Below are 26,216 nucleotides of genomic sequence, written 5' to 3'. Positions count from 1 at the left end.
ATCTATTGGTGAGGTTTATGAAAGTCAGTCAGTTCAGTCACTCAGTCGCGTCCGCCTATTTGCGACCCCACGGACTGCAACACACCAGGCTTCCTTGTCCTTCACCATTTCCCGGAACTTGCTCAAACTCATGTCCATTGAGTCGGTGATGCCATCCAACTGTCTCATCCTCTGTCGCCCACTTCTCCTCCTGCCCTTGATCTTTCCCAGCATCAGGATCTTTTCCAGTGAGTCAGCTCTTCGCATCAGGTATCTTCAGAGGTGAAAAATTGCATCCTGATACCCTGCCCTGGAGCCTGGCTCTTGCCAGGGCTTGGGGGGGGCAGTCCTTGCGGGTTGCCAGCTGCCTGCTGGGACCCGAGGGCCTCGAGCGGTGCCTTTCCAGCTACTATGCAGCAGCAGTAGCTGCAGCCCGCGACTCCTAAGTAGACTTAGCAATGGTTTGCCCCAGCCAGCCAGCTTGGGTCACCCCCTGTCCACGGAGAGCACCGTCTGTGTCTCTCAACTTCAGAGGAACACAACGCAGACAGGCGTTGCTGAAGGAATCCAGCTCAGCCACCGCCAAGGTGGGTGACTCGGGCCTCCAACTGTGTCCTGAGTTGTTGCATGGGGTGGTGATAAGAGCCTGTCAGGCGTTTTGGGAAAGTACACGCAGCGATGCGGAGGCAAAAACTGGGGTATGTCTCTGCTCAAAGTGCTCGCTGTCCAGCAGGGGCGCACACAGACACCTACCTGTGTGCTAAAAAGCAGCCGGGGGCCTGGCGGGCAGAGCTTCATCAAGGTCCTGAGCAGGCCTGGGGGCGGGCTGGTGGGGCAGAGGTGGGAACGGGCCACAGCACAGGCAGAGGAACCACCAGAGAAAGGTGGGAAAGAAAAGCGCCTCCGGAGGACGCAGGTACAGCAGACATTAGGAGAGCGGGTCACAGGGCCTTCGGGGCAGTCAGGATGCCCCTGTCCTGGGCTAGTACATGTTGGAGCCACAGGAGACCTGCAGTCTCAAAGTCCTTCAAGTCCTGGCCTGTATGTCGTAAAAGCCCACGGCCATTTTATGTGTCTGTCCTTCTTTGCCTGTTTGGAGTTACTTCCCCTTCAACAAAACTGATGCTGCAGAGGATGGTCCATGCCCTCTTGCTTCTGCGTATACCTCAGAGTACCACCGAGCGGTGGAAGGGTCTGCCCAGGGCATGGGGCCTCTCCAGGTCGGGTGTGGAGCGTGGCCTGGCCTCCGCAGCAGAGTGCAGGAGCGGCCCCGCCTTGTGACCTCAGGGACTCAGGCACGGCTGAAGGTTAGCCAGACCACGGATAACTGGCAGGATATCCTCACCTGATCTCATCTAGAAATATCTTCCCTCCATGGGAGCAGAAAACTTAGAACAAATCCTTGTTGAAGAAGGAAGAGCCAGGGTGCGGATGGGCACAGCACGGGCTCGAAGGCCGCTGGGGCGAGTGGTTTCGGTTGCTGGTGGTTTTGGTTCTGGTTCTGACTGTGTCACTCACTTGCCGCAGGCAAGCTTCTAATCTCTCTGGGCGTCCCTGGCCTAATGGGATAATGGCGATTCCACTCCTGGGATGTGTTACGAGAATTTAATACAGATGTGAAATGATGGTCACTCAGGATTACCTAAGAGGAGGGGGTGCTGGCAGGGCTGAGTCGCGCTGTGTCAGACTCTGGGCTCTGTTGAAGACCCACAGCCCAAGAGGAGGGATGCTCTTGGGTGTTTCAGACCAGAAACCAGAGTCAAAGAGCTTCAGCACCGTGAGGTGTACTTAGTTGCTCAGTTGTGTCCGACTCTGCAGCCCCATGAACTGTATCCCGCCAGACTCCTCTGTCCATGGGGTTCTCCAGGGAAGAATACTGGAGTGGGTTGCCATTTCCCCCTCCAGAGGATCTTCCCCACCCAGGGATTGAACCCGTGACTCCTGCATCGGCAGACAGATTCTTACCACCGCGCCACCTGGCGAGCCCTTCAGCAGCATGCCCAGGGTCAGATTGACAGAGCCAGGACTCAAATTTAGCTCCAGGTAGCTTCAGGCCCGTGCTCTCAACAGTGCCAGGCATGTGGTACACGCTTTGTAAAGTGGGGTACTGCTGCCAGCCCCTTGACACCTCCTCTGGCTCAGCCCTTCAGATGGGAAAATTAAGTCCCAAAGAGGGAAGATGACTGGCCACCCAAGGCCCCAAGCCCAGTAGAATCCGTGTGTTCATCATCCAGGGAAAGATTTGAAAGGCAAGCCTGTGTGAGCCCAGGGTCAGGGAAGAAACAGGTGGGGCTGGGGAGGTGCCAACCTTGAGAAGCCCCTCCTAGGCAATAAGCCTGGGGGATCCGAGATTCCTTCGAAGTCTAGCGTGGTACCTCACAGATTCGTACATATCTGCGTTTTATCCACGAGGGAAGCTGGTAAGGGAGGTGGTGCCTGAGCTGCAAGGTCACTGGTGGGGAGAGAGGAGGCTGGGGAGGCAGGTCTAGCCTGTAGGAGGCCTCGCTCATGTCCCAAAGGAAGCATTTCCCACAGGACCTGCAGAAACAGCGCTTCCTGTGCAGGGACCAGCAGAGAAGGGCTCTGCTTTCTGATGTTTTGTGTGGAAACTCAAGGAAAGAGTCTGAGACCAAGAGAAGGGAGGAGACGGCTCTCCTGCCAGCCAAGGAGCCAGGGGAGGCAGTGTGGGGACAGAGACCTCTTAGCTGGGGTTTGGAGGGCCCCGGACCTCTGCCAGCTGGGGAGGGCAGAGGAGCCTTCACAGCAGAAGGAAGAGCCCCTGTGCCATAGGTGTGACCAGAAAGGGGTCCGGGCAGTGGAAGAGGCCAGGCTGCTGGCAGGTTGACTTCCTGAGGCCTTGCAACTGGTTGGGCCGGAACAGAAGACGGGACAGGCAGGCAGGCTGGGACCCAAGGGGAGCAACAGCGAGGGGCGTCCGGGAGGAGGGGGCGGCCACGCTGAGCGGTGCCCAGGGCTTGTCCTTCAGTCGGTCACCCGGCCCCTTCCCACAGCCCCCAGAAGACAGGAGAGGCTTCTGGAAGACACATGGCGTCAGCGGGGCCGCGGGCTGGCCCCACCCGGGGTTGGTCCCCTCCCTCTGGGCCCCCGAGCTTTCTGGAATCGGGTGGACAGGAGGGTTCTGATAGGTTGGCTGGGAAGCCTCATTAAAGATTGACGCGGTGAAGCCCATTAGACGGCTGCCGACATATCGGTTTCCCAGAGCCCAGGCCAGTGGCGGAGGAAGGAGAGGTAAGTGGGAAGGAGGCGAGCGGCGTGCCTCCCGGACGGCGCCCCGGGGCCCCGCAATGGTCAGCAGGGAGTGGACCTTCCACTGCTTCTGCTTCTGCCACTGCCACTGCACCGTGCTTTGCAGAGTGAACTGTAGGTGACGGGAGCCCCTCCCTGACCCTCCCCCTTCACTCCCAGGTGCTGGGGGAGGTGGGCAGGAGCAGAGCCTTGGGTCCTGGGACCAAGTCCCTGTCACCGATGGTTGGAGGGTTGAGATGCTGTTCTAGCTAAGGCCTCGCAGGAGGGGCGGACTTGGTGGTGGTCAGTGTGGGCTCCCATCCCAGCAGCCCTGTCCACCTGGGGCGCCTGTGGCCTTGGGAAGTCGCTTACTCTTTCCAAGCCTCAGTTTCCCCCCGTCTGTGACAAAGGTCCGGCAGGCTCTGCCCTGGACGGTTGAGCAGCTTAATCACGGAAATGGCACAAAGGTCCTTTGCATGATAAACCTGACCAATTTTATTGCACTTTATCCTGGTTGAGGTTCTTTTCTAGCTTTGTTTTATGTCCCAAATGGAACTTACTAAGAAAGGGAGAAAAAATGTCTTACTCGGGCAGTAATTGGCCCGAGCACCGCGCTGAGGGGGACCAAGCAGGCCGGTTGGTGGCATCCTGGCCTGGAAGCTGGGAGGCCTGGGTTCCAGCCCCATTTCTTCCAGTTCAGATGTGTTCTCAAGCAGGTCTCTCCCTTTCCCCCACCTCAGGACACTTCTAGGCCAGAAGAGGGGACACTCCTCACTGGGACCCCGGGAGGCACACGGGCCTCCTGCTGTTACCGTCAGAGTGAAGGGGCCTGTCCCCACGGTGGGGGGGTACTTGCTGGTGCTTAGTTGCGAGGCTGGGGGTTGCTTCTCACTGTGTGGTCCTGGGCAGCCTCTCTGAACTGCAGCCTGGACATCTGCCCATGCTGACCTGGGTCTACAGGTCGTTTCGATGCTGGCCGCTTAGACATGGCTTTAACCGCTGGTCACCCTGGGGTCGAGCTGTAACCAGCAGGCCCAGAGATGAGGGCATGCTAGAGGCTTGCAGTGGAAAATGACCCAGAGGAGAGGTCATTATCGTCTATGATAAACCATCAATTTATCAGTGCAGTGATAAATCGTCTGGCCCTGTGACCTGAGGAAAACAAAAGCAAGCTGCCTCATGTATCAGCTGCTGCCCTGAGCCTAATTTCACTGGTAAGGACTCGGCCGAAAAGGCTCTAGGAAAAGTACACAGAGTGACTTTAAGCAAGAAGCAGTCTGGCAGGGCAGCGGCAGTCAGGATTTGTCCGCTGTTGAGCCAAGCTCGGGAAGCGGGGCAAGCCTCCCAGCCCCCAGGCTTCCTGCACACAGAGGGGACAAGGCAGCCGTCCGTCGAAGCAGGACCGGGCATCAGTGTGCTGGTGTGGGCAGAGCCCTGGGCCGGAGACACTGTCCTGGGCGCTGGTCCCAGCTCTGCCACCGGGTCCTGTGGAGCCTTGGCAGGGTGGCTCTGAAGACCATGGCCAGCCCAGATCACAGGCCCCAATCCCACGAGGACGCCTGCTTGCTTGGCAGCAGGAGCCTCGACACCAGTGGGGAAGGCAGCACCCCATCTCAGCGCTCAGTGGCTCTGGGCCCGTGCAGTATAGAGGCGCCTCAGGAGACAGAACGAGCTGGCAGAGGCAGGGAGTCCGGGGGCGGGGGGGAATTGGGTCTCTGCCCAGCGCGGGCCAGGTGGCTGTCGCTCGCTGGCCAGGAAATCCATCAGCACCACTGAGCAGGTGCTGGGTCTGTGGTTCCTGGCACTGCTGGGATCTCGGGTTCCATCCTCTCCGGAGGCCCCAGGGATTGCCTGGAGAGGCCACCTGGAAACCTAGCCTGTCCCTGTGTCCCCAGCAGCTGGGCGGGTGTCCTGGGGCCTCATGCATGTTAACAGGTCACAGGAGGACGACCCTTCTCGGGAGGAGGCATCAACGCTGCCTCGGCTCGTCCGCCCAGCTTGGCTGGGCAACCGGAAGTGCAGTACCTGGGGCAGGAGCCGTGAGGCCTGCCCTGCCCTGCACGGCCAGACTCAGAACGGAGTCACAGCCGAGCGCTTGTCCCCTCTGTGGGGACTCTTTATTATAAGGTGGGGTGGCCTGCTTGTACACAGATTAGAAGTTCAAAAGGAGGGAGATGATCCCACAGCCCCGGGATGGCCTCTGTGAACATCCTGTCCTTTGAAATTGTAGCGACCGAGAGTAGGGTGATCTTTGATTCCATCCTTCTCGCCTGTAGAATCCTGGAAGGGGAGAGGCCTAACTAGTCAGCACCACACTCTGGCAGGAAGCTGGGTCTCCCAGCTCCAAGCTTGCTCCAGAGAGGATTGTATAGTCTGAAACGGTCCGGTCCGGAGAGGCCAGCCGGGAATGGGGAGGGGCTGGAAAACGGGAGTGACGGCCCAGGGGGGCTGGAGGGGGAGCAGAGCCTCCAGACCACTGTCTAGTCCCAACCAGGACCACTGGGAGCAGTGCCGCCTCTGGGGCTTCTCCTCACTCGGTGCCTTCAGGGTCTGCACACCTGAGAGCCTGGGATCCAGATCTGCCTCCTGGGTCAGGAGGGTTGGTTTGCACACACCTCGCCCAAGTACTGCGTGTGCAGGGCACCTGCGTGTGGTCAGGAGGATGGCAGCAGGCAGGCCGACCCGCCGTCTTCCTCCCCGAGGACACTGGTGCTGAGAGGCTGCGCAGGGTGGGCGCTTGCTGAGAAGGGTGGCCAGGGCACCAGGCCAGGGCAGGCCCCTCTGCCCCCGCCCGACCACCACCCTGCCTCTCGACTCCCTCACGCTCCCGCCCAGGCTGTTTCTCTGCTCAGCGCCTCCTACCCTCTTTAGGACCCCCTGCCCCCTCCTCCCCTCTGGTCACCCCACCCTTCCTTCCCCGGGGGGTGGAGAATGTGTGCGGGAGCTGAAGTCCCCGTGGACGGAGGGCAGTCCCTGGCCTCCTCTCCTTTCAGCGTGCTTAGGGTAGGATGTGGAACCGTGCCCGGCTCCAGGGATGAGCTGAGGGTGACCTGAGTGGCATCTGAGTGTCTGGCTCAGCACCTGGCACACAGCCTGGTGGCGGCTGCGTGAACCTGAGTTCTCTCTTCCCGTGTCCCCCACCTCGTGCGCGCCCAGTGCCTCCGCCGCTGGTGACCGCAGGCCCCTTGGTCGTGTGTTTGCCTCGTGTGAGGCACGTCCCCAGCTTGGCCGAGGACCATTTTCTAGCCAGAGGGAGGGCTCTAGAAGGGGCCACCCCCTCAGTCTCGGTAGTCATTGATTGTGAGACAGTTTGCCTGGGGCTCAGTCTTTCATTTTCAATAAATATTTGTCGAGTGTCGACCAGGTGCCAGAACTATAGTAAGTGCTGAGAACAAGGAGGAGAACCGCACAGTTACGTTCCTGGAAGTAAAGTCGGATGGCTGTGTGCCCAGGTACTGCACATATGGGCGCATGTCATGTTTCCGTGTCCTCGGGGACAAGGGGCCCAGACTGTACCCCCTGCACAGCAGAGCGTGACCTCTGCCCTGCCTGTCCCCTGCCCCCCTCTCGGCAAGGCTGGGGCGGGGCGAGCCGGGGGATCAGCCCCTTTGTTCCTTCCCCCTGAAGCTGGAATGTGGGCCTCAGGGGACCGGAAGTCCCCCCTTCCCTCTGTCTGCCTGCCCCACCCCTGGCCCCTCTCTGTGTGCAGACGGGCTCCCTCAGCTGCAGCCGCCAGTGCCTTGGACCCACAGGACACCAGAAACAGGCCCCTGCTTCTCCTGACGTTGGGTCCCTGTCCCACATCACAGTTTCCTCCTTGTCACATGTCTGTAGTGCGAGTCAGGCTCTTGATTGTAACGTTGCAAAACTTGTTTGAAGTGAGAGACGGGCGAGGGCCGTCCGGAGCTCCCAGACTCGGCCAGCTCACTGAGCTGCGTGGCGTCGGGCAGGTCCCCCCACCGTCTGAGCCAGCAGCACCCACTCTCGGCGGGGAGTGGGGAGCCTGGCCACGCGCCTCGGGTGGCCCTGTCTCTGAGCGGGCACGGCTGTGGGGAGGCCTGTGTCTCTGTGGCTCACCTCTTGGTCGGTCTTACTTTCATCCGAGAAGCTCAGCCCTGTTCCCTCACCTGTGCTTTTCTCCTCTGGGCTTGGCGAGCACACGTTCCCTGGGACCTTCCCAACTCAGTTCAGTAAAGCACGCCAAGCACCTGACGTGAGCTGGCCTTGAGCGCCGAGTGAGGGGTGCAGACTCTGTCCTCAAGGAGCTCAGGGTCTCGTAAGGGGAGAAGACCCGCCGTCAGGTCAGGGTGGTATCAGTTGGAAAGCTGTGTTATAAGACGGGCCCTTGGTATCAAGCGGTGGGGGGCAGGTGGATGTCGGCAGGCTTCCTGGAGGAGACAGCTGTGGAGCTGGGCCTTGAAGACTTGGCAATGAAGAAGGTGTCCGGGGGAGACTGAGGGGCCCACAGAGTCGGGGAGGGGGGATCACAACAGGTGGTCCGGGCTTAGTGAGCAGGTACCAAAGGCCTACTGGGGGGCGGCGGTGTTCTGTCCAGCAGAAGTGGCCGTGGGGATGAGCTTGAACTGGACCCCATAAGGGTCAGGCTTCTGTTCTCCAGAGATCGCACCATCTGCAGTGTCGGTGTGCAAGACGAATGTGCAGAAAGGGAAGAGGGTGGAGGCTGAGGCAAGGGTCCGGGAGAGATGCCGAGGCAGCCACGCGCGGAGGGAGAGGCGGGTGGACCCTGTTGGGATCTGGGGAGACGGGGTGACGGGGGGAGTGTCCCCACCTGGATCCTAGAGGCAGGGGTATGGCTGGCCTGAAACAGCTCTGGGGCAGGGGAGACACACCTGGGCCTCCACCTGAGCTTCTAATTGCACCACAAGGAAATGACACGGGACACTCGACAGATGGGAATGGTGACAGCCACCCAGCACTCCCACTGTGAGATTTCAAAACACGGAGCACCATGGACAGGCTCCGCCCGAGTGTCCCAAGGGCCCTAGACCTTCCGGAGGGCAGCGCCTCCTCCCCATCCTCACGCCTCTGCCGTGGGGCACATGGCCAGCGAGTGGAATGGACCTGCAGGACGGAGACACGCCCCGTCTGACCCTGGACAGACCCCTTTCCCTGAGACAGAGGGCCTCTGCTTCCTAATATGAAGGACCCTCACAGCTCAAAACCAACCTACGTTTTCTGTGGTTAACAGAAACAAAGGCTTTACGCAACCAGTCACCTCTCCCTGCTCCGTAGTGTCTCAAGGCCCAGCCATGGCGCCGTGAGGTGCCAGAGGCCCCCGGGAGCAGCGGGGTCTCCGCTCAGCCCGCCCTACCTGAGGAGGACCGGGCCGGCCAGCTGAGGGTGTCGGGAGGCAGGTGAGGCCAGTGGGCAGAGCAAGGAGTGCACGCACAGAACCTCCACGGCAGCTCGCTGCCAGCTGGGGTCCTGACGTGGCGGGGCCCGGCCTGACAGAGGTGGGCTCTGGTTCTCAGACCAGGTGCCAGGCAGGGGCTCCAGAGCATGGGCTCAGCCCCAGGAGAGGGAAGATCCAGACACGGGTGCAGGCCCGGCAGCTGAGGCTGGGACTCGGCAGGAGTCCGGGTGTCAGGCCTGATCCCCAAATGCCGGGCTGAGTGGGCAGCACTGCCCGCCACGTGGACACCAGGCAGAGCCCGGGCGCCGTCCGAGGGCTGCAGCCCCTCACCCAGGGCCCCTCCGGCCAGGCTACCACCTGCACGCCTCACCCTTGAGGCCAGTCTCAGTAGACACATGGTGCAGTTGAATTTAAGAAAGGAAGTGGCGTTTCCAAGGTAGCCTGAGCCAGGTTCTGCTGCTGACCAGTGTATCACTTAACCTTTTCTAGGCCGTTCCTGCACCTGTTACAAGTCTTCCTGGGAACTGTCTGGTGGGATTGTGAGAATTAAAGTAAATGTAAATTAAATTAAGAAAAGTGCCTTGACACCACGGTAAAGCACTGTTCTCATATTCTGGCTCTGGTTTCCTGAGAACAAGGAGGGGAGGAGCCCTCGGGCCTGGGCCTCACGGAATAGGAGAAAAAAAGACCTCCCCTCCACTGTATTTTTTTTTTTTTAATTGGGAATTTTTTTTCTTTATTAATCTTTAAAAATTTTTCCAACACCTATATTGAACATATTGACTGACAAACCAGTTTTTAAAAAGAGCAAAATTATTGTATGTTGAATAAATAGAGCAGGAAAAGGGTGTTTAAAGACAGGGAAAGAAAACTAGTGTTTATTTCACGCTTCCTGTGTGCCACCAGATGCATACGTGTATATAGCCACCTCTGTCAAGCCTGCGAGCGTCTTCTCTCCTGCCCGACCGGGTGCAGCAGTGGGTGCCCAGCAAGGGAGGGTCTCCCAGGGAGGAATGTTCCTCCAGTGCTGGGCAGGCCTCCTGCCATCAGGCAGCTGGCCCGCTGCCCTCCACCTGGACCCTCGTCTTTCACAGCCGAAGCATCCACACAGGGGCCAGGAAGCGGTAGACAAGTCTTGCAGAAGATTTGACTGAAGCCCATAGCAGGGCCTAGGGCTGGGCATTGCCAAGTATGGAAGCAAGCTTCCAGCACAGAACGGGCTGTCAAGTATAGAAAAACATAACAAGATTCCACCCATGTCATCACCCCTAGGGGTGGAAATCAGGCCTCCGTGGGTGTGGGTAGGCTGGGACCTCCGTGTCGGAAGGAACCTGCTCCCTTGGGAGGTCACGCCTCCATCGCTGGGAGAGCGGCCTGGAGGCACCAAGGGCTCCAGTGCAGGGCAGCAGGTGACCCACATCAGGTGACCTGTTTCAGCTTGGAGATTCTGTTACTCTGTGTCCTGCCGTGCCCCGATCCAGGGGACACGCTGCTAACCTCCCAGCTGCTTGAAACATCTTGTGGGACAGGCCTTCTGCCCATTGTGGATTTTGTCTTGCTCTTGAGCTTTGCTGGCCGCTCATCCTGGGGTGGAGATGACGCCCCTTCCCCATCTTGGCTGCGAGGCGTGAGGCCAGCTTCCCCGGTCCCTCCCCCGTCACCGTGACTATCTGCAGTTCCCCGGTGACACCTGAGCCGGCCAAGAGAAGGAACAATCGGCTCTTTCTCAGATTGAAGCCAAAGCCTGATTTTCTTGTAAATGTAATACAGCACCAGCCCCTGTTTGGACACGAGGTATGCTCCACAGCCCTTGCCTGCTCCGGGCCCCTGCCTTCAGGGTCGAGGGCAAGAGTGTGGCCCGGAAGGCTCCACGGCTGCTCAGTCATCCTCTGCCACCCCGTCACCTGCCCTCACCACACCTCCAGGCTGCTGGGTGCAGGCAGAAGGGCGTCACACTGTGGTGAGGGGCACGGGCTGAAATCCCCACCCCGACTCTTCCTGCTCGAAGGTCACTCCCCTGCTCACAAGGCGTAATAAAATGGACCCACTAGGTTGGCAATTCCAAGTTAGAACAGCTTTGTGGGAAGTGGAGAGACTGGAGTTCGAGGTTAGGGGATTGAGGGCAGAGTGGCAGCAGCTGAGGAAGTGGCAGCCGCAGGTGCTGTTTGAGGGGAAGGAGAGAGGGGTCAACGCGAGAAGGGATGACCTTGGACTCTGTGAAATGGCTCCACAGGGAGAACCACAGAAAGGGACAGAGAGCTGATGAGGATGGGGTGGGCCGGGGCGTTGCGAGGGCTGAGAGCCAGCGGTGAAACCATCTCCTCTGGGACCAGGGGGCGGAGGCGGGGCAAGCCCCGGGGTCCTCTCCCCACCTTAACCCCCGCGCCTTTGTGCTTCTCTTCCCCACAGGCCCCTCCAGCCAGCGTCAGGTGCAGAATGGCCCCTCTCCCGACGAGATGGACATCCAGAGAAGGTAACTCTCCCCCCAGCAGGGCCAGCAGGGCATACCCAGACGGGGGAGGCGGGAGAACAGGCCTGACCAGAGAGGAAGGGGAGGCAGTTTGTTGCCACTTTGCCGGCAGTGACGAGCGTGTGGTTTCACAGAGTGGAGGCACCGCTGACTCTGTAACCTCACCGTCAGCCTGGCAGAGTCCCGGCCCATTCACTTACCGAACACCCTCCCAGATGTATTAGGAGGTCATCGTCTGGGGACCCAGGGATGTGGCCAGGGCCGCACGCGACCCGCCGGGCCAGTCTGACTGAGCCCGTCCTAGGCCCCCGTCTCGTGTCTGCCTGGAGGCCTGGTGAGCCCTGGTCTCGTTGGATGCCTGGGCAGGTGCCCCGCACAGCCGCCCCAGCGGGGGTTAAGGCAGACAGAGGCTGCAACGGTGCTCTGGGCTGCAGCCACCCTTGGGTGGCCAGGCTGGGGCCGCGTCCTCATCTTTGTGGGGCCAGCCCGCGGAGGAGGCTGCTCCTGTGGGGTAGGGTGACCCGTCCCCCCGCTCCCTCCAGGGCGCGTCTTGAGTATCTGGGTCAGCGCTGTTGTCCTGAAGTTACAGGAGAGGTCACAGTGGCTGGGGAAGAGCCGCCTCTCCAGTCCCTGTGCCAGGAGAGCAGGGCAGGGGCTCTGCGTCTCTGAGGGCCTGGCACCCCGGCTCCGTGGAGCCGTGCTGGGAGGCAGGCTTGGGCCATATCCTCTCCAGGGGACCAGAAGAGGACCTGACTCCCGGGCCTGTGGCCAGACTCAGGCAGAGCCCGAGGTCTGGGCTGGGAGGCCCTCCCCTGGTTGAGGGTCTCAGGGTCCTCTCCTCGAGCCTGCCCCCTTCACTGAGCGCCTTCTGGCCCCCACGGTGGACTTTGTGACGCTGAGCCTCAGTCTCCTGTCTGCAGGTAACAGTGTTAACAAGGGAAAGATGGGTGTTTGCTTCCTGGACGCAGGTCAGAGAGGCTCCTGTTTATTCACTCCTAGCCTCTCAGAAGAATACCGTGTAGCTTACTAGGGCTTTTACACACTTTGTCTCATTTTGATGCTCACGTTAGTCGTCAGGGGTTATCGTTACCCATACTGTTTCTCACATGAGCCACTGAAGGTGGAAGAATAGAAAGGAAGCAGAATTTAGGAGCAGAACCAGGACTGGCCCCAGCCCAGCCCTCTGCCAGCTCCCAGGGCCTCCTCCTTGAGAGGGACGGGGGTCCCACACAGACCCTGCAGTCAGGCTCTCAGAGCTGGAGAAACACCACCACCAATTCCAGTGTCCAGGGCCGTTGGCCGTAGAGGGCGGTTCACTTTTGTCTGCAGTCGGCGTCCCCAGGCCGAGTGACCCCTGGAGGTCAGTCTGTGAACCACAGGCATCAGACTCCAGAGCAGGGACCTGCTGGTCAGGACGGAGGGAGGCCAGGAGAAGGGTTGCGTGGTGCCCATGAGGGATGCAGTGAGCCCAAGCACGGAGCCGTCCTGTCTCCTCACCACCAGCATCCTGCGTCCACAGAAGTCTGATTCCTCTCGTGGAGGGTTTCTGGGTACATGGATCCTGCTAGAGAGGCTGGAGTTGGGGTGATGTTTCGGCAGTTTGGATGGAGAAGCTTAATGCAGATGCTGCTGGGAGCTTTTCAAGCATCTTTAGTGTCAGAAGGGCCTTTTTCGGTATTTTTTAGATATCGGGCACAATCCTTCCAAGAGCCCATGACACATGTTCTTATTTATGGAGAGGCATCTAGGCCCAGGAAAGGGGAAAAGCTCACCCGTGGTCACAAACCCGTGACCCCAGAGTGGGGGCCAGAAAGCGCTCTGTTCCTCAGTGGCCTCGCAGTAAGCCCCGCGTGTCCCTGGCCTCCCCCGGGGAGAGCGCTGGCGGCCCCGCGTGCTCACGCCCCAGCAAGCGCACCCGGAGCAGCCAGCTGCAGACGGCGGTGCGCTGGGAACTGGCGGTGCGGACGCACGGCCACGGCCTCTCACTCTGCGGGCGCCCTCCCGCCCAGGAGCAAAGTAGCCCTCAGAGCAGCCCCGGACCCCGTGCCCCGAGACGGACCTTCAGCGTCGGCAGTTGAAGCCACGCTGCCACCCACAGTCCACGTGCCTCCTGAGCCCCTCCCGCACCAGCGTCGCAGCCCCAGGTTCTGTGCACGTGCGCGTGGGCTGGTATCTTCACTCAGCCGGCCTTGAGGAGCAACCCAGGGCCCCTCCTGCGAGGAGCCAGGAGGTTGTCCCTGCCGAGGTCACGTGCCCTGGCATGGCCACACAGCCTCCCATTGGCTTAGGGAACTAAGCCAGATGCAGTGGGCGTGGGTGGCCCTGAGGTCGTGTCTGCTGAGGCCGTCAGCCCCCTAACACCAGGCAAGCTCGTCCAGCCTGGGGGAAGCTTGGTCACTCGGCCAGTGGTTACTTGAGCCCTCGGGAGGGGCTCCCTGCCCAGGTGTCGGTGTCAGTGGGCTGCCGGCGCTGCCCTGGGTGGGGACCTGGACTGGTCACAGCGCAGCCTGTGTAAGCGGGGACAGCGGCCTGGCAGCCAGAGCCCAGGGAGGGACGAGGTGGGCTCGCTGCTGAGCCCAGGGGGCACTGAGGAAGCCTGAGTCTGCAGCCCGGGCTCTGACAGACTTGTTCTCGCTCCGCTGCGGTTGCTTCTCAGACAAGTGATGGAGCAGCAGCAGCACCAACAGCGCCAAGAGTCTCTTGAGAGAAGAACCTCGGCCACAGGTGAGAGTGTCCCGCCCCCTACAGGGGCCGTCCCTTCCCTGGATGGTGCCTGGGACACACTGGGCACTCGGCGGCCCGCTGCTGGGAGCACGGGCCTCGGAGGGTGCCAGCCACACCCCACATTTCTAACTCGGGTCTGATCCTGTCGCCGTGGCAGCTCGTTCCCTTCACCCCGAGCGTCCTGGGCTGCCCACCCGGCCTCCAGGTGCGCAGGCCCGGTCCCTGCAGGCCTGCCGCCCCACGAGCGCCCCTCCTGGCAGCTCCTTCACTTCCTCCAGGGCCGCCGCCTCCCTCGCACCCATGCCCCCTTCACCAGACTTCACTCCTGTCCCGGCATGGCTGTTCCTTCCCTAAGGAAGACTTCCGTGGGCTTCCGGCCGGAGCCCCTCGTCACAGGCCAGGGTGGCACTGTGCTCCTGCTCTTGGTGGCACTTGTCGTGCTCCGCAGTGACAGATGTGCAGTCGTCCGTGTGATTGGCTCACTGCCCCCCACCAGGCCATGAGCTCCAAGAGCACGGAGCCCGGGGCCACTGGTCCCCAGCACCCTGCACAGGGCCAGGCAGGCAGCGGAGACTCAGGTGGTGGACGGGGGGCAGGGACGGGACTGCCCAGCATGCGGCGCTGCTCTTGGACACGCGCCCCCGCTCTTGGACACGCGCCCCCATCGGCCCTGCCACCGTCCCCCAAGGCCTAGGGGGCCGGTTCCCATTGCATCTCGGGGGCTAACAACTGCCAGTGTCTAAGAGGGTGCTCAGTGCTGAGGAGGAGCAGAGAAGGAAAAAGAGATACCATTTGTGTACAAAAGGGCTTCCTCTCCCCTGGGAGACCACCGCTGAGCAGCAGGAAGTCAGTGGAGCTTGGGGGTGCAAAGCCAGTATGTGACACTGGGTCCAGCCAGGCCCCAGGTGTGGGGAGGGACTGGGACAGTAGCAGGCGCCTCCTGAGGGGCTTCTTGGAGAGGTGACCCCGACCCGTTCCTCGTCCACAAAGGAGCTCCCCGGGAGGCTCCAGCTGGGCCTGGGCACTGACCGAGCCCACCGCTGTGTTTCAGGACCCAGCCTCCCGCCGGGGCACCCCTCCTCTGCAGCCAGCGCCCCCCTCTCGTGTAGCGGCCCTCCACCCCCACCCCCACCCCCTGTCCCACCGCCACCCACAGGGGCCACCCCCCCGCCCCCACCCCCACTGCCGGCCGGAGGAGCCCAGGGCACGGGCCACGACGAGAGCTCCGTGTCCGGCCTGGCCGCCGCCCTGGCTGGGGCCAAGCTGAGACGAGTCCAGCGGGTGAGCGTTGTGGGCCCCAGGGGGCGGGCAGGGGAGGACGAGGCTGGGGGACCCTTCCCTGCCAGGGGGGAGCAGCACCGCCCTCCCCACCCAGACGGCGCCTCGCGGCGCTGCGTGAGCCGTGAGGCAGGAGCTGCCGCCCTGCTAGATGAGGAAACCAAGGGCCGGGTGTGGAAACAGCTTGTCCGGAGCACGCAGGTCACCAGCTGCAGCTTGGACTCAGTCCCTGGGTCTCCAGAGTTTAAGTCCGTCAGCTTCCTCAGGCTCAGATGCTCGTCCCCAGCCTTCCCCAGTGTCCTGGCAGGTGGAGCTTCTGGAAGAAGGCCGAGTGTGTGTTTGTGGGCTAAAGAGCACCTCTGATACAGAGTTGTGCCCCCTCGCCCCTCAGGTCACACCAGCCTTGTCAAGGCTGCTGACCATGAGCCAGTGGACCTGGGGCGTGTCTGTGAACAGTGACCTCCAGTCGATGGCACCCTCCGGACTCTTGACTTTGTTGCTAGCGGGTGGGGTTGGGGAGATGGGACCAGAGGGCCTGGCCTGGCCTCTTCCAGCTTTGCTGTCACACCCAGCCCCTTTTCCCTCAAGTCACCAGCCTGAGGCACCCTCTCCCCTTAGCCAGAAGATGCATCCGGAGGCTCCAGTCCCAGCGGGCCCTCGAAGTCTGACGCCAACCGGGCCAGCAGTGGGGGTGGCGGAGGAGGCCTCATGGAAGAAATGAACAAGCTGCTGGCCAAGAGGTGGGTGTGTCGACTGACCCCAGCTCAGCCGCTTGTCAGGAGCTCCTGCTCCCAGTGCCCGGCCCAGGGGGACGGGGGGTGGACAGCACCACCCTCCCCAACCAGCAGCCACTGTCCCCTGGCTTCAGCCGAGCAGGGGACTGTCAGTCAGGTTTTCCCTTCTCCGGGGGTCAGTCTGAGACATTGAGCCAAAAGAACTCCTCTCAAGTCTAAAGCCTGCCTCATTTCAGTCTAACAAGTGTTCATCTCAAAGCATCTGCCATGTCCCAGCCTTGTCCTGAACAGAAAGAAATTTGGAGATAATTTCAGAGATAAATTCTCAGGGAAAAAGAGGGCTGTTGCCCCTGGGGAATGGGTGATGATGGGTGGGACCCATCCTGTGGGGGAGGTTACAGAAGCCCCGGGAGGAGTGACCAGGTGCCTGGAGCCCCGAGGACGTTCCCCCTCAGGGACGGAGCAGCAGTTCCCCCACATCCTGGTCAGCTCCGGGGCCCGGGGCCTGGGCCTCCACTCCCATCCGCACCAGCGCCTGCGGCTCCGGTTCACCCAGGGTGATCAGCCTGTTGCCACGGGGCTTGGTTGGTCCCCAGCTGAATCCCAAGCAGGCAGAGCCATCAGTCAGCTCCCTCTGGGAGAGGTCACAGAGCTCGGGCTATACTTGTGGACGTGGGGTGGCAGCAGGGGTATGCTGACGGGGTCCCGTGCCCTGGCTCACCCGGGCACCGGAGGACTGGGGAGCGGGCCTCCCCTGCCAGCACGCTCCTTGTTGTCCAAGAAAAGCAGCCTCGTCGGGCAGGCAGGTTGGATTCCATTCCAGGGGGGTCTCACGTTAAAAATAGAAGATTTTCTTTAAAAACAAAATATGCACACTCTCCCTAAGTCCAACACCAGTGCATTCACAGTAACAACTTGGCCTTGATGGTTTAGCCCAAACAGAGAGGAAGTTTCTGAGAACAGGAAAAGGCCAGTGTGCCAGGAGCCAGGGAGACGCCAGATGTTGGTGGCAGAGCCGGGCCTGCAGTGAACACACACCCCACACGACTGGCAAGGAGCCCTCATGCTGCCCCATGAAGCCCAGCTCGGCACTGGAGGCCGAGTGGAGCCGACGAGGAGATGCCCTCACGGGCTGTTCTTTGAACGAAGGTCCTGGCGGAGTTGCTGCCTCCTCCCTCCAAGGGCCGCCCCACACCCTTTCCCAGCTGGGGGCATCATGTCCACAGGTGCTTGGTGCAGGAAATCTCCACAGGACTGGAGGGGCCTGGTCTGCTGTGTTTTCTTAGAAGACTAAACGCTGGCTCCAGCCAAACTCAGTGTCACAGGCACAGTGGCAGGCCAGGGAGGAGCCGGAGTGCTTGCACCCAGCGTTGGAAATAAAGACAGGACAGCCAGCCCAGAAACAAATGCAGAGACAGGACTGAGCGGGCACGCTGTCAGGAAGAAGATGTCAGGGACAATTCCCGGGTTTCTGGGAGGACCTGTCCTTCCCTGGATGAGAAGATGAAGAAGGGGCCCCCGTGTGAGACTGAGGAGGCTCCAGCATGGGCTGGTCCCTCGACGGGGACAGCCCGCTGGTGGCTGTCACCCCCGTCAGGCCAGCTTCCCCTGTGATAGGGAGCTCACTTGTCAGCTCTTGAGCAGTATGTGTTTTGGCAGCTTCAGAGGCTGCTGTGTGTGGATTTGAGAATTAGCCAGATGTCGGTGCCCAGTGCAGCCAGCAGAGAGCAGTGAGTTTTCAGGGTGTTTGAACAGGGACTCATCCTAGGCGGGCTGCTGTCGTGACCAGAAGCGTCTGTCAGAGCCTTTCCTTCCTGAGCAGCTCTTTGCAGCGTCCGGGTTGGGAGGGTGTGGCTGCTGAGCTCCAAGGCAGGAGGACTTCAGGGTGACAGGCAGGCTTCCTCCTCCCGCAGGCTGCCCGCAGGCAGGCTGTCCGCAGAGTGACCTGTGGGGTGGGGACCTGTGGGCCCCTCATGGCCAGGCGTGGGTGTTCTGGGGCCATAGCTGTCACCCAGCTCTTCTGACCTGGACAGGGTATGAACCAACCCCTGCCCTTCGCGTGCTGTAGACAGAGATGCAAGTGTCGCCACGCCCCCTGCCAGACTCAGTTTGGCGTCCAGGGTCCTGGGACCAGCACAGAAGGCCTGGACACTTGCTCAGGCATCACCCCAGGCCATTAGGTGCCTGGACAAGTTGCCTTGTTCACACAAAATGGGTTAGACCCCAGCAAGGGGCCTCTGAGGACCAAGCCAGGTCCACACAGAAGAGGCGTCTGCTCAGTGTGGAAACCTCCGGGGCTGATGGTGTATCTTCTCCCTCCTGTGTTAGGAGAAAAGCAGCCTCCCAGACAGACAAGCCAGCTGACAAGAAGGAAGACGAAAGCCAAACAGTAAGTGCACCCACCGCCAGCCTGCCCCGGCTTCCTGTGCCGTGTGGACACACCAGGCCCCGCGGTGCCCGGGGTTGGACAGTCACATGATAGATCCTTCACTGGGTGATTGTAGGAGGGCAGGGGGACTCCTGTCCATCCCCCTGCACCACGGGGCAGTTCTGCACTCACTGAGCGTCTGGCAGCCGCATAGGGGAGGCAGGTGGGAGGCAGAGAAGCAGGATCCGGCCGGGAGTATCTCGAGGAGAAGGGAGTGTCTCAAGGGGAAGGCCTGGAGCCTGGGGAGCTCAGACACACGGACAAGTCTCCTCCTCAACAGACTCTGGTACGGTCATGGTAGGGGGTGTCTGCTCCAAGACCAGGGCTGGTACTATTTATTTCTACTTCTAAAAGACATCACTCAAGTCCATCGATTGCAGCAGAGCCTCGGATGAGCTGCTCAGAGGAACCCGAGCCTCAGGCGCTTGTCTGGAGCGGGATCCTGGAGTCCCGTCTGTCCACCCAGAACTCCATGTGCCTGCCTCCACTTAGCGCGGCTAATGCTTTTGTCCTCTGTGTTAAGTTGTCCCTGTAAAAGCAGACAACCGCTTAGTTTAGACCTTAACTGCAGACAGCATACAGGTTGTATCTCAGTGGCTGAAGGGGACAGAAGAAATACAGCCACCCAGCACCAGGGCACGCGCACTGCCATGCCGCCAGGCGAGGCTCGCTGGCCGTAGCCCAGGGCTTCTGCCCTGCCAGCGGCCCTCCTGCCCCCTGACTCCCAACCTGAGCACGCGCAGCTCCCTCAGCCCCCACAGCTGACTCCTCCCCAGTCTGCACGTCTCTGCATAAACATTACTTCCTGAGAAATGGGCTCCCAGACCCCAGACTAGGTAAGGTTCCCTGCAGCTTGGTCCCAGGCACCTCTCCCCACCGTGCTTCTGCTTGGCTCTCAGCACACACATTTATCTTGTTTATTTGCTCTTTGCTGCCAGATTGTCAGCCCTGCAAGGACCAGGCATGCATATTCCACTGTCCACATGCCTTGCACCAAGTATGGAGTCCGTCCAGCTGACTCTGCTTGAATGTCTCCAAGTGCAGAAGCCTGTGTGGCTAGGAGCCTGGGGTTAGCCACAGGCCTCCAAAAACTGTGGCCAGTTCCAGCCAGCACAACGAGCCCCAGCTCCCTGGGCTCTAGAAAGAAAAGGAGTGGAAGTGCTCAGTCATATCTGACTCTTTGCAACCCTGTGGACTGTAGCCCGCCAGGCTCCTCTGTCCATGGGATTCTCCAGGCGAGAATACTGGAGTGGGTTGCCATTCCCTTCTCCAGGGGATCTTCCCAAGCCAGGAACCGATCCTAGGTCTCTGGTATTGTAGGCAGATTCTTTACCATCTGAGCCACCAGGAAAGAGTGGGTTTCAAATCCCAGGGACCCAGGAGACATCTTTGACCCCAAGGGTAGAGTTTTCCTCCTCTGACTCCCCTTTCTCTTTAGGCCTCTAGGCCGCTGCGAGTTCCATTTGCCTTGGTCCCACGCCTTGGTAGCTTGCAGTCGGGAGACCCCGCCCACGCGGGAGCAGCCTCTTCCAGGGCCCGGTCAGTCCCACACAGCAGAGCGAGTGGCCGTGTGGCCAGAGACACCGGAGGCTGGCTTTTCTTTTTTTTGGCCGTACTGTGCGGCTTGGGGATCTTAGTTCCCCCAACCAGGGGTCGAACCTGGGCGCTCAGCAGTGAAAGCACTCAGTCCTAACCACTGGGCCTCTAGGGGAGTCCCTGGCTCTTCATTTCTGTACTTGCCAGTGTTTCCCAGATCTTCACCGAACATGTACAAGGTTTAAAGAAAGAAGGCACCCCGCGTGTGGAGTCAGGTGGCTCGGACAGGGCTACTGCCCCTTGTGGCCACGGGGCTCTAAGGATGTGTCCCAGGCATGAAAAGCACAGCCCCCGGGCGCCAGGCCGGCGGTCTCACGGGCTGTGAGACGGGCCAGCAGAGGTGCCTGCAGGGCCTAGGGGGCCTCTTCCCGGCTTACAACTTACAATATTAATCTCACGGGCTGTGAGACGGGCCAGCAGAGGTGCCTGCAGGGCCTAGGGGGCCTCTTCCCGGCTCACAACTGAGGCCGAACTTCCCTTTATATAGGGAGCAGTCTTATTAGTTACTTTTGAATTAATAATAGGATGATGTTAAAAATTTTTTCTGATTTCTTTTCCAACTGCTCTAATTTCACCCATAATGTCTCCCACTCTTGCCTGGTTCCTTTGGGTCCTGGTCCCCAGGCACATGTGTTGATTTCCATAATTTCAGTAACTCCACTCTCACGACGAGAGGCCTCGGGAGATCTTCCTGAGACCCACAGCCTAGCACGTTCTTTTGCCCCTGAATCAGCGACTCCAAGAATTCTCTTCATGCACCCCATAAATACGGGGTGGAGGGTTCCTGCTGGCTGCCGGGTCAGTGCTCGGTGTGGGGACCAGGGGTGAGCAGTCGTCCTGGCTCTCGCCCGCTGTGTCTCCCTACAGCCTTCTCCTTCCCCGACTGCCATGGGGTGGGCCACCTCCCTGCACCACCTGGGCTTTTCATTAGCGAAGCACGCTGGTTGTCTCACTGTAAAAGTAACACTCGTTCACTGGATAATTTGGAAAATTGAGGTCTCCTAGATGACCTGGCCCAAAGGTCCCCACCCAGCCGGCTTTCCTAACCAGCTCGACACCAGAGCCTTTCTCTTCCATTTCAGGAAGAGCCCAGCACCTCTCCATCTCCGGGGACCCGAGCAGCCAGCCAGCAGCCCCCAAACTCGTCAGGTAAGGAGCCCCACCCTGCCTGCACCAGGCGTGGGGTCTTAGAGTGGGAGGGGCTCTCACAGAAAGGTGATCTGACCCCCATGGCCTCACTTTGGCGGATGAGCAGAGACGCTGCGCTGGCGGGGCGCCCTGCCGTCTTGCACGGAAGCCCCCCCAGCCCCCGTCAGCGGCCGCCTGCAGTCTGAGCCTGAGCAGGAGCAGGGCACCCTGGTGGGGAGAGGACCCTGTCCAGCTGTTTCCCCAGCGGGCCTGCCAGCACCTAGGAGGGGTGGGGGATATGCGCCTGGAGGCTCAGATTCCTGGCCTTGGGCCCTCCTCTGAAGAGGAGCATGTAAATGCCACAGTCCTGCTCCTTGCAAAACGCCAGGATGTTACGGTCACCACCAGGGAGCCTTGCTCACTGAGCAGTCAGCCAGACGAGGCCTGCAAAGCAGACAGCCCTGAACTTACCCTGGTCTGAGCTCTGGGACACAGGTGTGTGGTCAGAAGAGCGCCTGCAGGCTCTGTGATGGGAAGAAGCCACTGCGGTTGGTCCCTCAGTCATTCAACAAACGTTTCAGGGTCTGCTCTGAGCCAGGCCTGTGCTCCCGAGCATGTGGTGGGGGTGGGGGGGACAGAGAGAAAATAGGCCGCCCCACCCCAGCCAGTGGTGGAAGGCTCATGGCAGCCGTTGGCAGCTCGCTGGGGCATGGCTCTGCAGCCACCTGGGCCTCCCGTCCTGTCCCTCTGCTGGCTCGTCGGCCTCCCTGTGAGGCTGTGGTCCGTGGCCTCTCCTCGGGCAGTGCCACGATTCTTGGTGAGTGAATGCCTCATGTCCCAGTGGAGGGGCTGCGAGTCCCCATTTGGAAGCTCAGTGCATGTAAGTGGTGTGCCCTAGGCCACGTGCCAGAGCTTGGGTGTGGTCCCACTCCCGGGTCCGCCCTGCAGGCCCAGTGAGGGTCAGCCCGCGGCCTCCAGGCTCAGCTCAGAGTGGCTGCCCCCTGCTGCCCCAGGGACCTTTCCCTTCTGCCTCTCTGCTTATCCTGCCAAGTCAGAGAACTCATTCAGTTCAGTGGACCTCTTGTAGTAAAGTGAAATGCAATTAAAGAGCATTTGAAAAAGGAAAGACAAACCAACTTCCAAGGCCAGGTTGGGAAAGAGTCAGCAGCAGAGTGTGGGGAGAGCCACGGAGCCAGGGGATAGCGGGGACACTGACTCCCAAAGGCAGGCGTGGGCTGCGCTGAGTGTGCATGGGAGGGGCTTCCTGTGCCTCTCTGGCCTGCCACTGGAGGCACAGGTTGCTTCTGGAGGTCCTGGTTCAGAGCTTTCCTGCCCAGCTGGCGCACATTCCAAGGAGAGCCCTAGCCATGGGGAGAGGACTTGAAACCAGGTCAACCAAGTCACGGGAGTGGGGGCTCCCCTCTTGAGTTGGGGAGACGCAGGTGCCAGGCCTGTGAGGGCCGCCTAGGCCAAGGGAGCCGGGGCGGGGCCTTCTGCCTGGGATGCTGCAGGGAGAGGGGCCACGGGCAAGCTCCCAGCCCTGAGGCGCTTCGTCCATGCCGTGAACCGACAGAGGCCAGCCGGAAGCCCTGGGAGCGGAGCGGCTCAGCGGAGAAGCCCGTGTCCTCCTTGCTGTCCAGGTGAGCCGCCCCAGAAGCCCGTGCTGCACCCGGGTCGGGGGCCCAAGCGGGCCACGGCGCCAGCTCACCTCTGCTCCATTCCACCTGCCGCATAGAACCCCATCCGTGGCCAAGAGCCCCGAAGCTAAGAGCCCTCTGCAGTCGCAGCCTCACTCTAGGTACCGAACCGCCCGTCTCTGGGGCCTCCCGTGTCCCCTCCTGTGACTAACACTCTGGCCCCTGCCGCGTTGTCGTCTAACAGCTGTCTCTGTGAAAGGGTGGGCTGTGTGTCGTGAGGGACGGGGCAGGCCAGCTCCGCCTGCCCCCCGTCGACGGGGGGAGTGACTGTCGAGAGAGGCTGTGGGGGGCCATGGAGGTACAGTCCCAGCTCTGGGCTCGCCAGCCATGAACCAGGCTAGCCCGGGGGCCTCTGCAGCCTCCACTGCTCCCTCCACCCTGCGCGGAGGTCCGCTCAACCCCCGCAGGGCAGTCGTGTGGATGGCAGCCGCACACAGGAAGTCCCTCCTCGCCAGCCCTCGCTGCGGCCCACGGCCCGCAGTCCCGGGGCTGGCCCCACACTGCCCTCCTCTGCTTCCTCTTCGTCTTCCCCGAGAGATGCTGACCACGTTTCCCAAACCAAAAACTGATATAACAGGATGGGTTATTTGAAACAGAGATCGCTCAAAAAAACTCAGGGACAGTCACATAGGAACCACGGGCCAAGCGTGGCCTGAATGTGCAGGCTTCTGGAGCCCGCACTAAGGAGTATCCCCAACGTCTGTCACAAATCGAAGAGAAACAGCCCAGAGCCCAGAGCAGGTGGAGCTTAGTCCTGGTCTGGGTGAGTCAGCCAAGGTGGCCGGGCAGAGCTCTGGCCGGCCCCGCGGGAGCGGCAGGGACAGACGCGGGGGCTCAGCGAGGGGCCGTCCCAGTGTCAGCCAGGGCTTGTGGGGCACCCGCGTCAGCCAGCTTCTCGGCTGGGCCTGAGGTCCCTGCCTGCGCTGAGCTCGTTCCCGTGTGCGAAGGCCCACAAACAAGACAACCGTGAGTTCCCAGAGGTACTCGGGGGAAGACACCAAGGGTCTCGTGGTGGGCAGTGCTGGGCACAGAGGGGGTTCAGCGAGGGGGCTTCTCAGAAGCGGTGTTGGAACGGACGCAGATGAGGGGAGGCTGCCCTGCGGAGAGTGGGGGGGGCCTTGCAGGCTGAAAGAGCAGTGAGTGCTAAGGCCCTGAGCCTGCCACCAGCCTGGCGAGTTCAGAGGAGAGAAAGGAGAGCAGCGTGGCTGACAAGCGTGGGACGTGAGGAGGGCGGAGGAAGGCACGCTGAGGGGGGAAGCGGGGGCTTATCCCACGCGCAGGCCGTGGGCCCTGGGCCAAGGTGCCATGATGCAGCGCCTCTCTGGGCAGCTCGCCTGGCTGGAGGCAGGAGGTGAACTCGAGTCAGGCGGGAGCCAGAGCAGGGCCCAGGAGGCGAAGGTGAGGCGGGCAGGGCTGGCCTGCGGCCCTCGGCAGAGCTGGCTGCTTCCTGCTGCTGGAGCAAGGACAGGCTGCCAAGCTCTGAGCAGCCAGGTGTCCCTCCCAGGGCGAGAGCGCTGTCCAGGGCGTTCCCACTGGGAAAGCAGGTTCTCCAGCCCTGAGCCGGAGCGTTTCCTAGACTCACAGATGGTGCCCTGGGGGCAGCTGCTGTAGGGCCCACAGAGATGTCGGGGTCACTCTCTCGGGGTGGGGAGCTGTCCAGAGGGGAGGACCAGGGCCCAGAGGTGACACGGTTTGTCCAGGTGCCCCGGAAAATTGCTTTTGAAACAAGGACTTGAACCTACAGCAGGGATGGGGACCTCTTTCTGCAGCAGGATCCAAAATCACTTACACACTCAGTCAGGACCACGTTTCACCTCTTTACTGAGTTCATCCAGAGACGTGCAGGAGCACTTGATTTTTTTCTGTTTTAATCTGGGTTTGTGCACTGGACCACTAAAATTTTATTTACATGGCATTCAGTGTTTTTTTTAATCCAGCTTTCCTGAGATATAGTTGATATCTAACGTTGTGTGAGTTCAAGGTGCAGAGCACGGTGACTTCGTGTGTTAGACACTGTAAATGATTACCGCAGGCAGGCAGGTGAAAACGTCCGTGACCTCGCACAGTCACCCTCCTTTGTGTATGTGGTGAGAACTTCCAGCTCTCCTTCCTTTGCTCCTCCCAAGTACACACCGTACCGCCAACCGCGGTCACCATGCTGCATGTTACACCGCACAGCCTGTCCGCCTCGTTACCCCATCTGTGTGCCCTTTGACTGCCTCACCAACCACCCTCACCCCCACCCTGGCAGCCACCAGGCCACTCTCTGTTTCCATGAGTTTGGCTTTTCGAGATTTTTCTTTTATTTTGTATTGGAGTACAGCCGATTAACAGAAAGTGTTGTGACAGTTTCAGATGCACAGTAAGGGGACTCAGCCACACATATGCATGTATCCATTCTCCCCAAATTCCCCTCACATCCAGGCTGCCACATGACCCTGAGCAGAGTTCCCTGTGCTGCACAGCAGGACCCTGTTTTTTGTCCATTTTAAATACGGGCTTTTCTGGATTTTACATGTGAGTGACATCACGCAGCATTTGTCTCTCTGACTCACTCAGCACGCTGTCCATGTTGTCACAAGTGGCAGGACTTTCTTCTCTCTCATCGTGGAACAGTTCATTATACAAGTGTGTGTGACGTGTATGTACACGTATACATGTGTGGACATATACACCCACGTAGATACAGATACATCATCTTTATCCACTCATCGGTCAGTGGACACTCAGGTTGTTTCCATGTCGTGGCAGTTGTCAGTAACCCGACAGCGACCGTGGGGTGCGGCCGTCTGCTGGGAGCAGCGATCTTGTTCCCCTCGGCTGTGTCCCCAGAAGGGGGACCGCTGGCTCACGTGGAGGCCCCTCACGCTGTTCTCCGTCACAGCCGCACCAGCGTTTCAGTGCCCTGCTGGTTCTCCTCCGCTGCGGAGAACGCCAGCCGGACTGAATCTATACAGTGACGCCTGGCGGTCGTGCCAGTCCCCCCAGGCAGTGTGTGTCTGCCGGCTGTCACGTGTCCAGTTCCCCCGGTCAGTGTGTGTCCGCCGGCTGTCACGTGTGCCCGCTGTCTGTCACATCCATGATCCCTGTAGGCGGCTCTGGCCATATCATTTCCCTGAACCTGCCTTTCTCTCCACGTGGGAAGAGAAACTGAATCCAGAAAGTGTGCCCTCAGCACCATGATTCTCCTTTGAAAGGCCAGGTGAAAGCATTTGCCAAGATTTTCTTGTGTCTTTTTGACCACGCTGTGCCACTTGTGGGATCTTAGTTCCCCGACCAGGGATTGAACCTGGGCCCTAGCAGTGAAAACGCCAAGTCCTAACCACCGGACCGCCAGGGAGGTCCCTGTCGAGACTTCCCAGGGAGGACTCATGTGCAGGAAACATTAAATTTCAAGCCAGCTAATGTTAGTTCAGAAACATCAGAGGACAGTCCCCCAAACCGAACCCTCTGCTTGAGAAGAGCAAAACCACATGCAGAGCCGGTCGCCAACACCAGGGACGCGGGTTCACGTCAGATGTGGGCGCCTCTAGGCTGAGCAGTTGTCTCCTGTTTCATGTCA

General features: G+C 60.5%; 1 protein-coding gene across 7 annotated transcripts in view; it reads left to right on the top strand.

The window, feature by feature from the left end:
• EVL (Enah/Vasp-like) overlaps positions 1-26,216 on the top strand; it is a 145,834-nt gene that overhangs the window by 117,147 nt on the left and 2,471 nt on the right. For 3 of the 7 annotated variants that reach the window (XM_081549734.1, XM_081549731.1, XM_081549732.1), the window contains exons 4-11: positions 11,009-11,072; positions 13,726-13,793; positions 14,845-15,074; positions 15,690-15,811; positions 18,134-18,194; positions 20,912-20,978; positions 22,531-22,597; positions 22,693-22,755. In XM_081549734.1, the coding sequence (XP_081405860.1) occupies positions 11,009-11,072; positions 13,726-13,793; positions 14,845-15,074; positions 15,690-15,811; positions 18,134-18,194; positions 20,912-20,978; positions 22,531-22,597; positions 22,693-22,755 (742 nt within the window). Of the gene's footprint in view, positions 1-11,008; positions 11,073-13,725; positions 13,794-14,844; positions 15,075-15,689; positions 15,812-18,133; positions 18,195-20,911; positions 20,979-22,530; positions 22,598-22,692; positions 22,786-26,216 lie in introns of all 7 variants that reach the window. The other 4 variants (XM_081549737.1, XM_081549735.1, XM_081549736.1 and 1 more) reach the window with 2 other exon arrangements.

The sequence above is a fragment of the Giraffa tippelskirchi genome, chromosome 12, assembly GCF_054371585.1.
Source record: "Giraffa tippelskirchi isolate mGirTip1 chromosome 12, T2T-mGirTip1v1.2.pri, whole genome shotgun sequence".
Lineage (NCBI taxonomy): Eukaryota > Metazoa > Chordata > Mammalia > Artiodactyla > Giraffidae > Giraffa > Giraffa tippelskirchi.
This window is presented reverse-complemented; position numbering and strand designations above follow the sequence as displayed.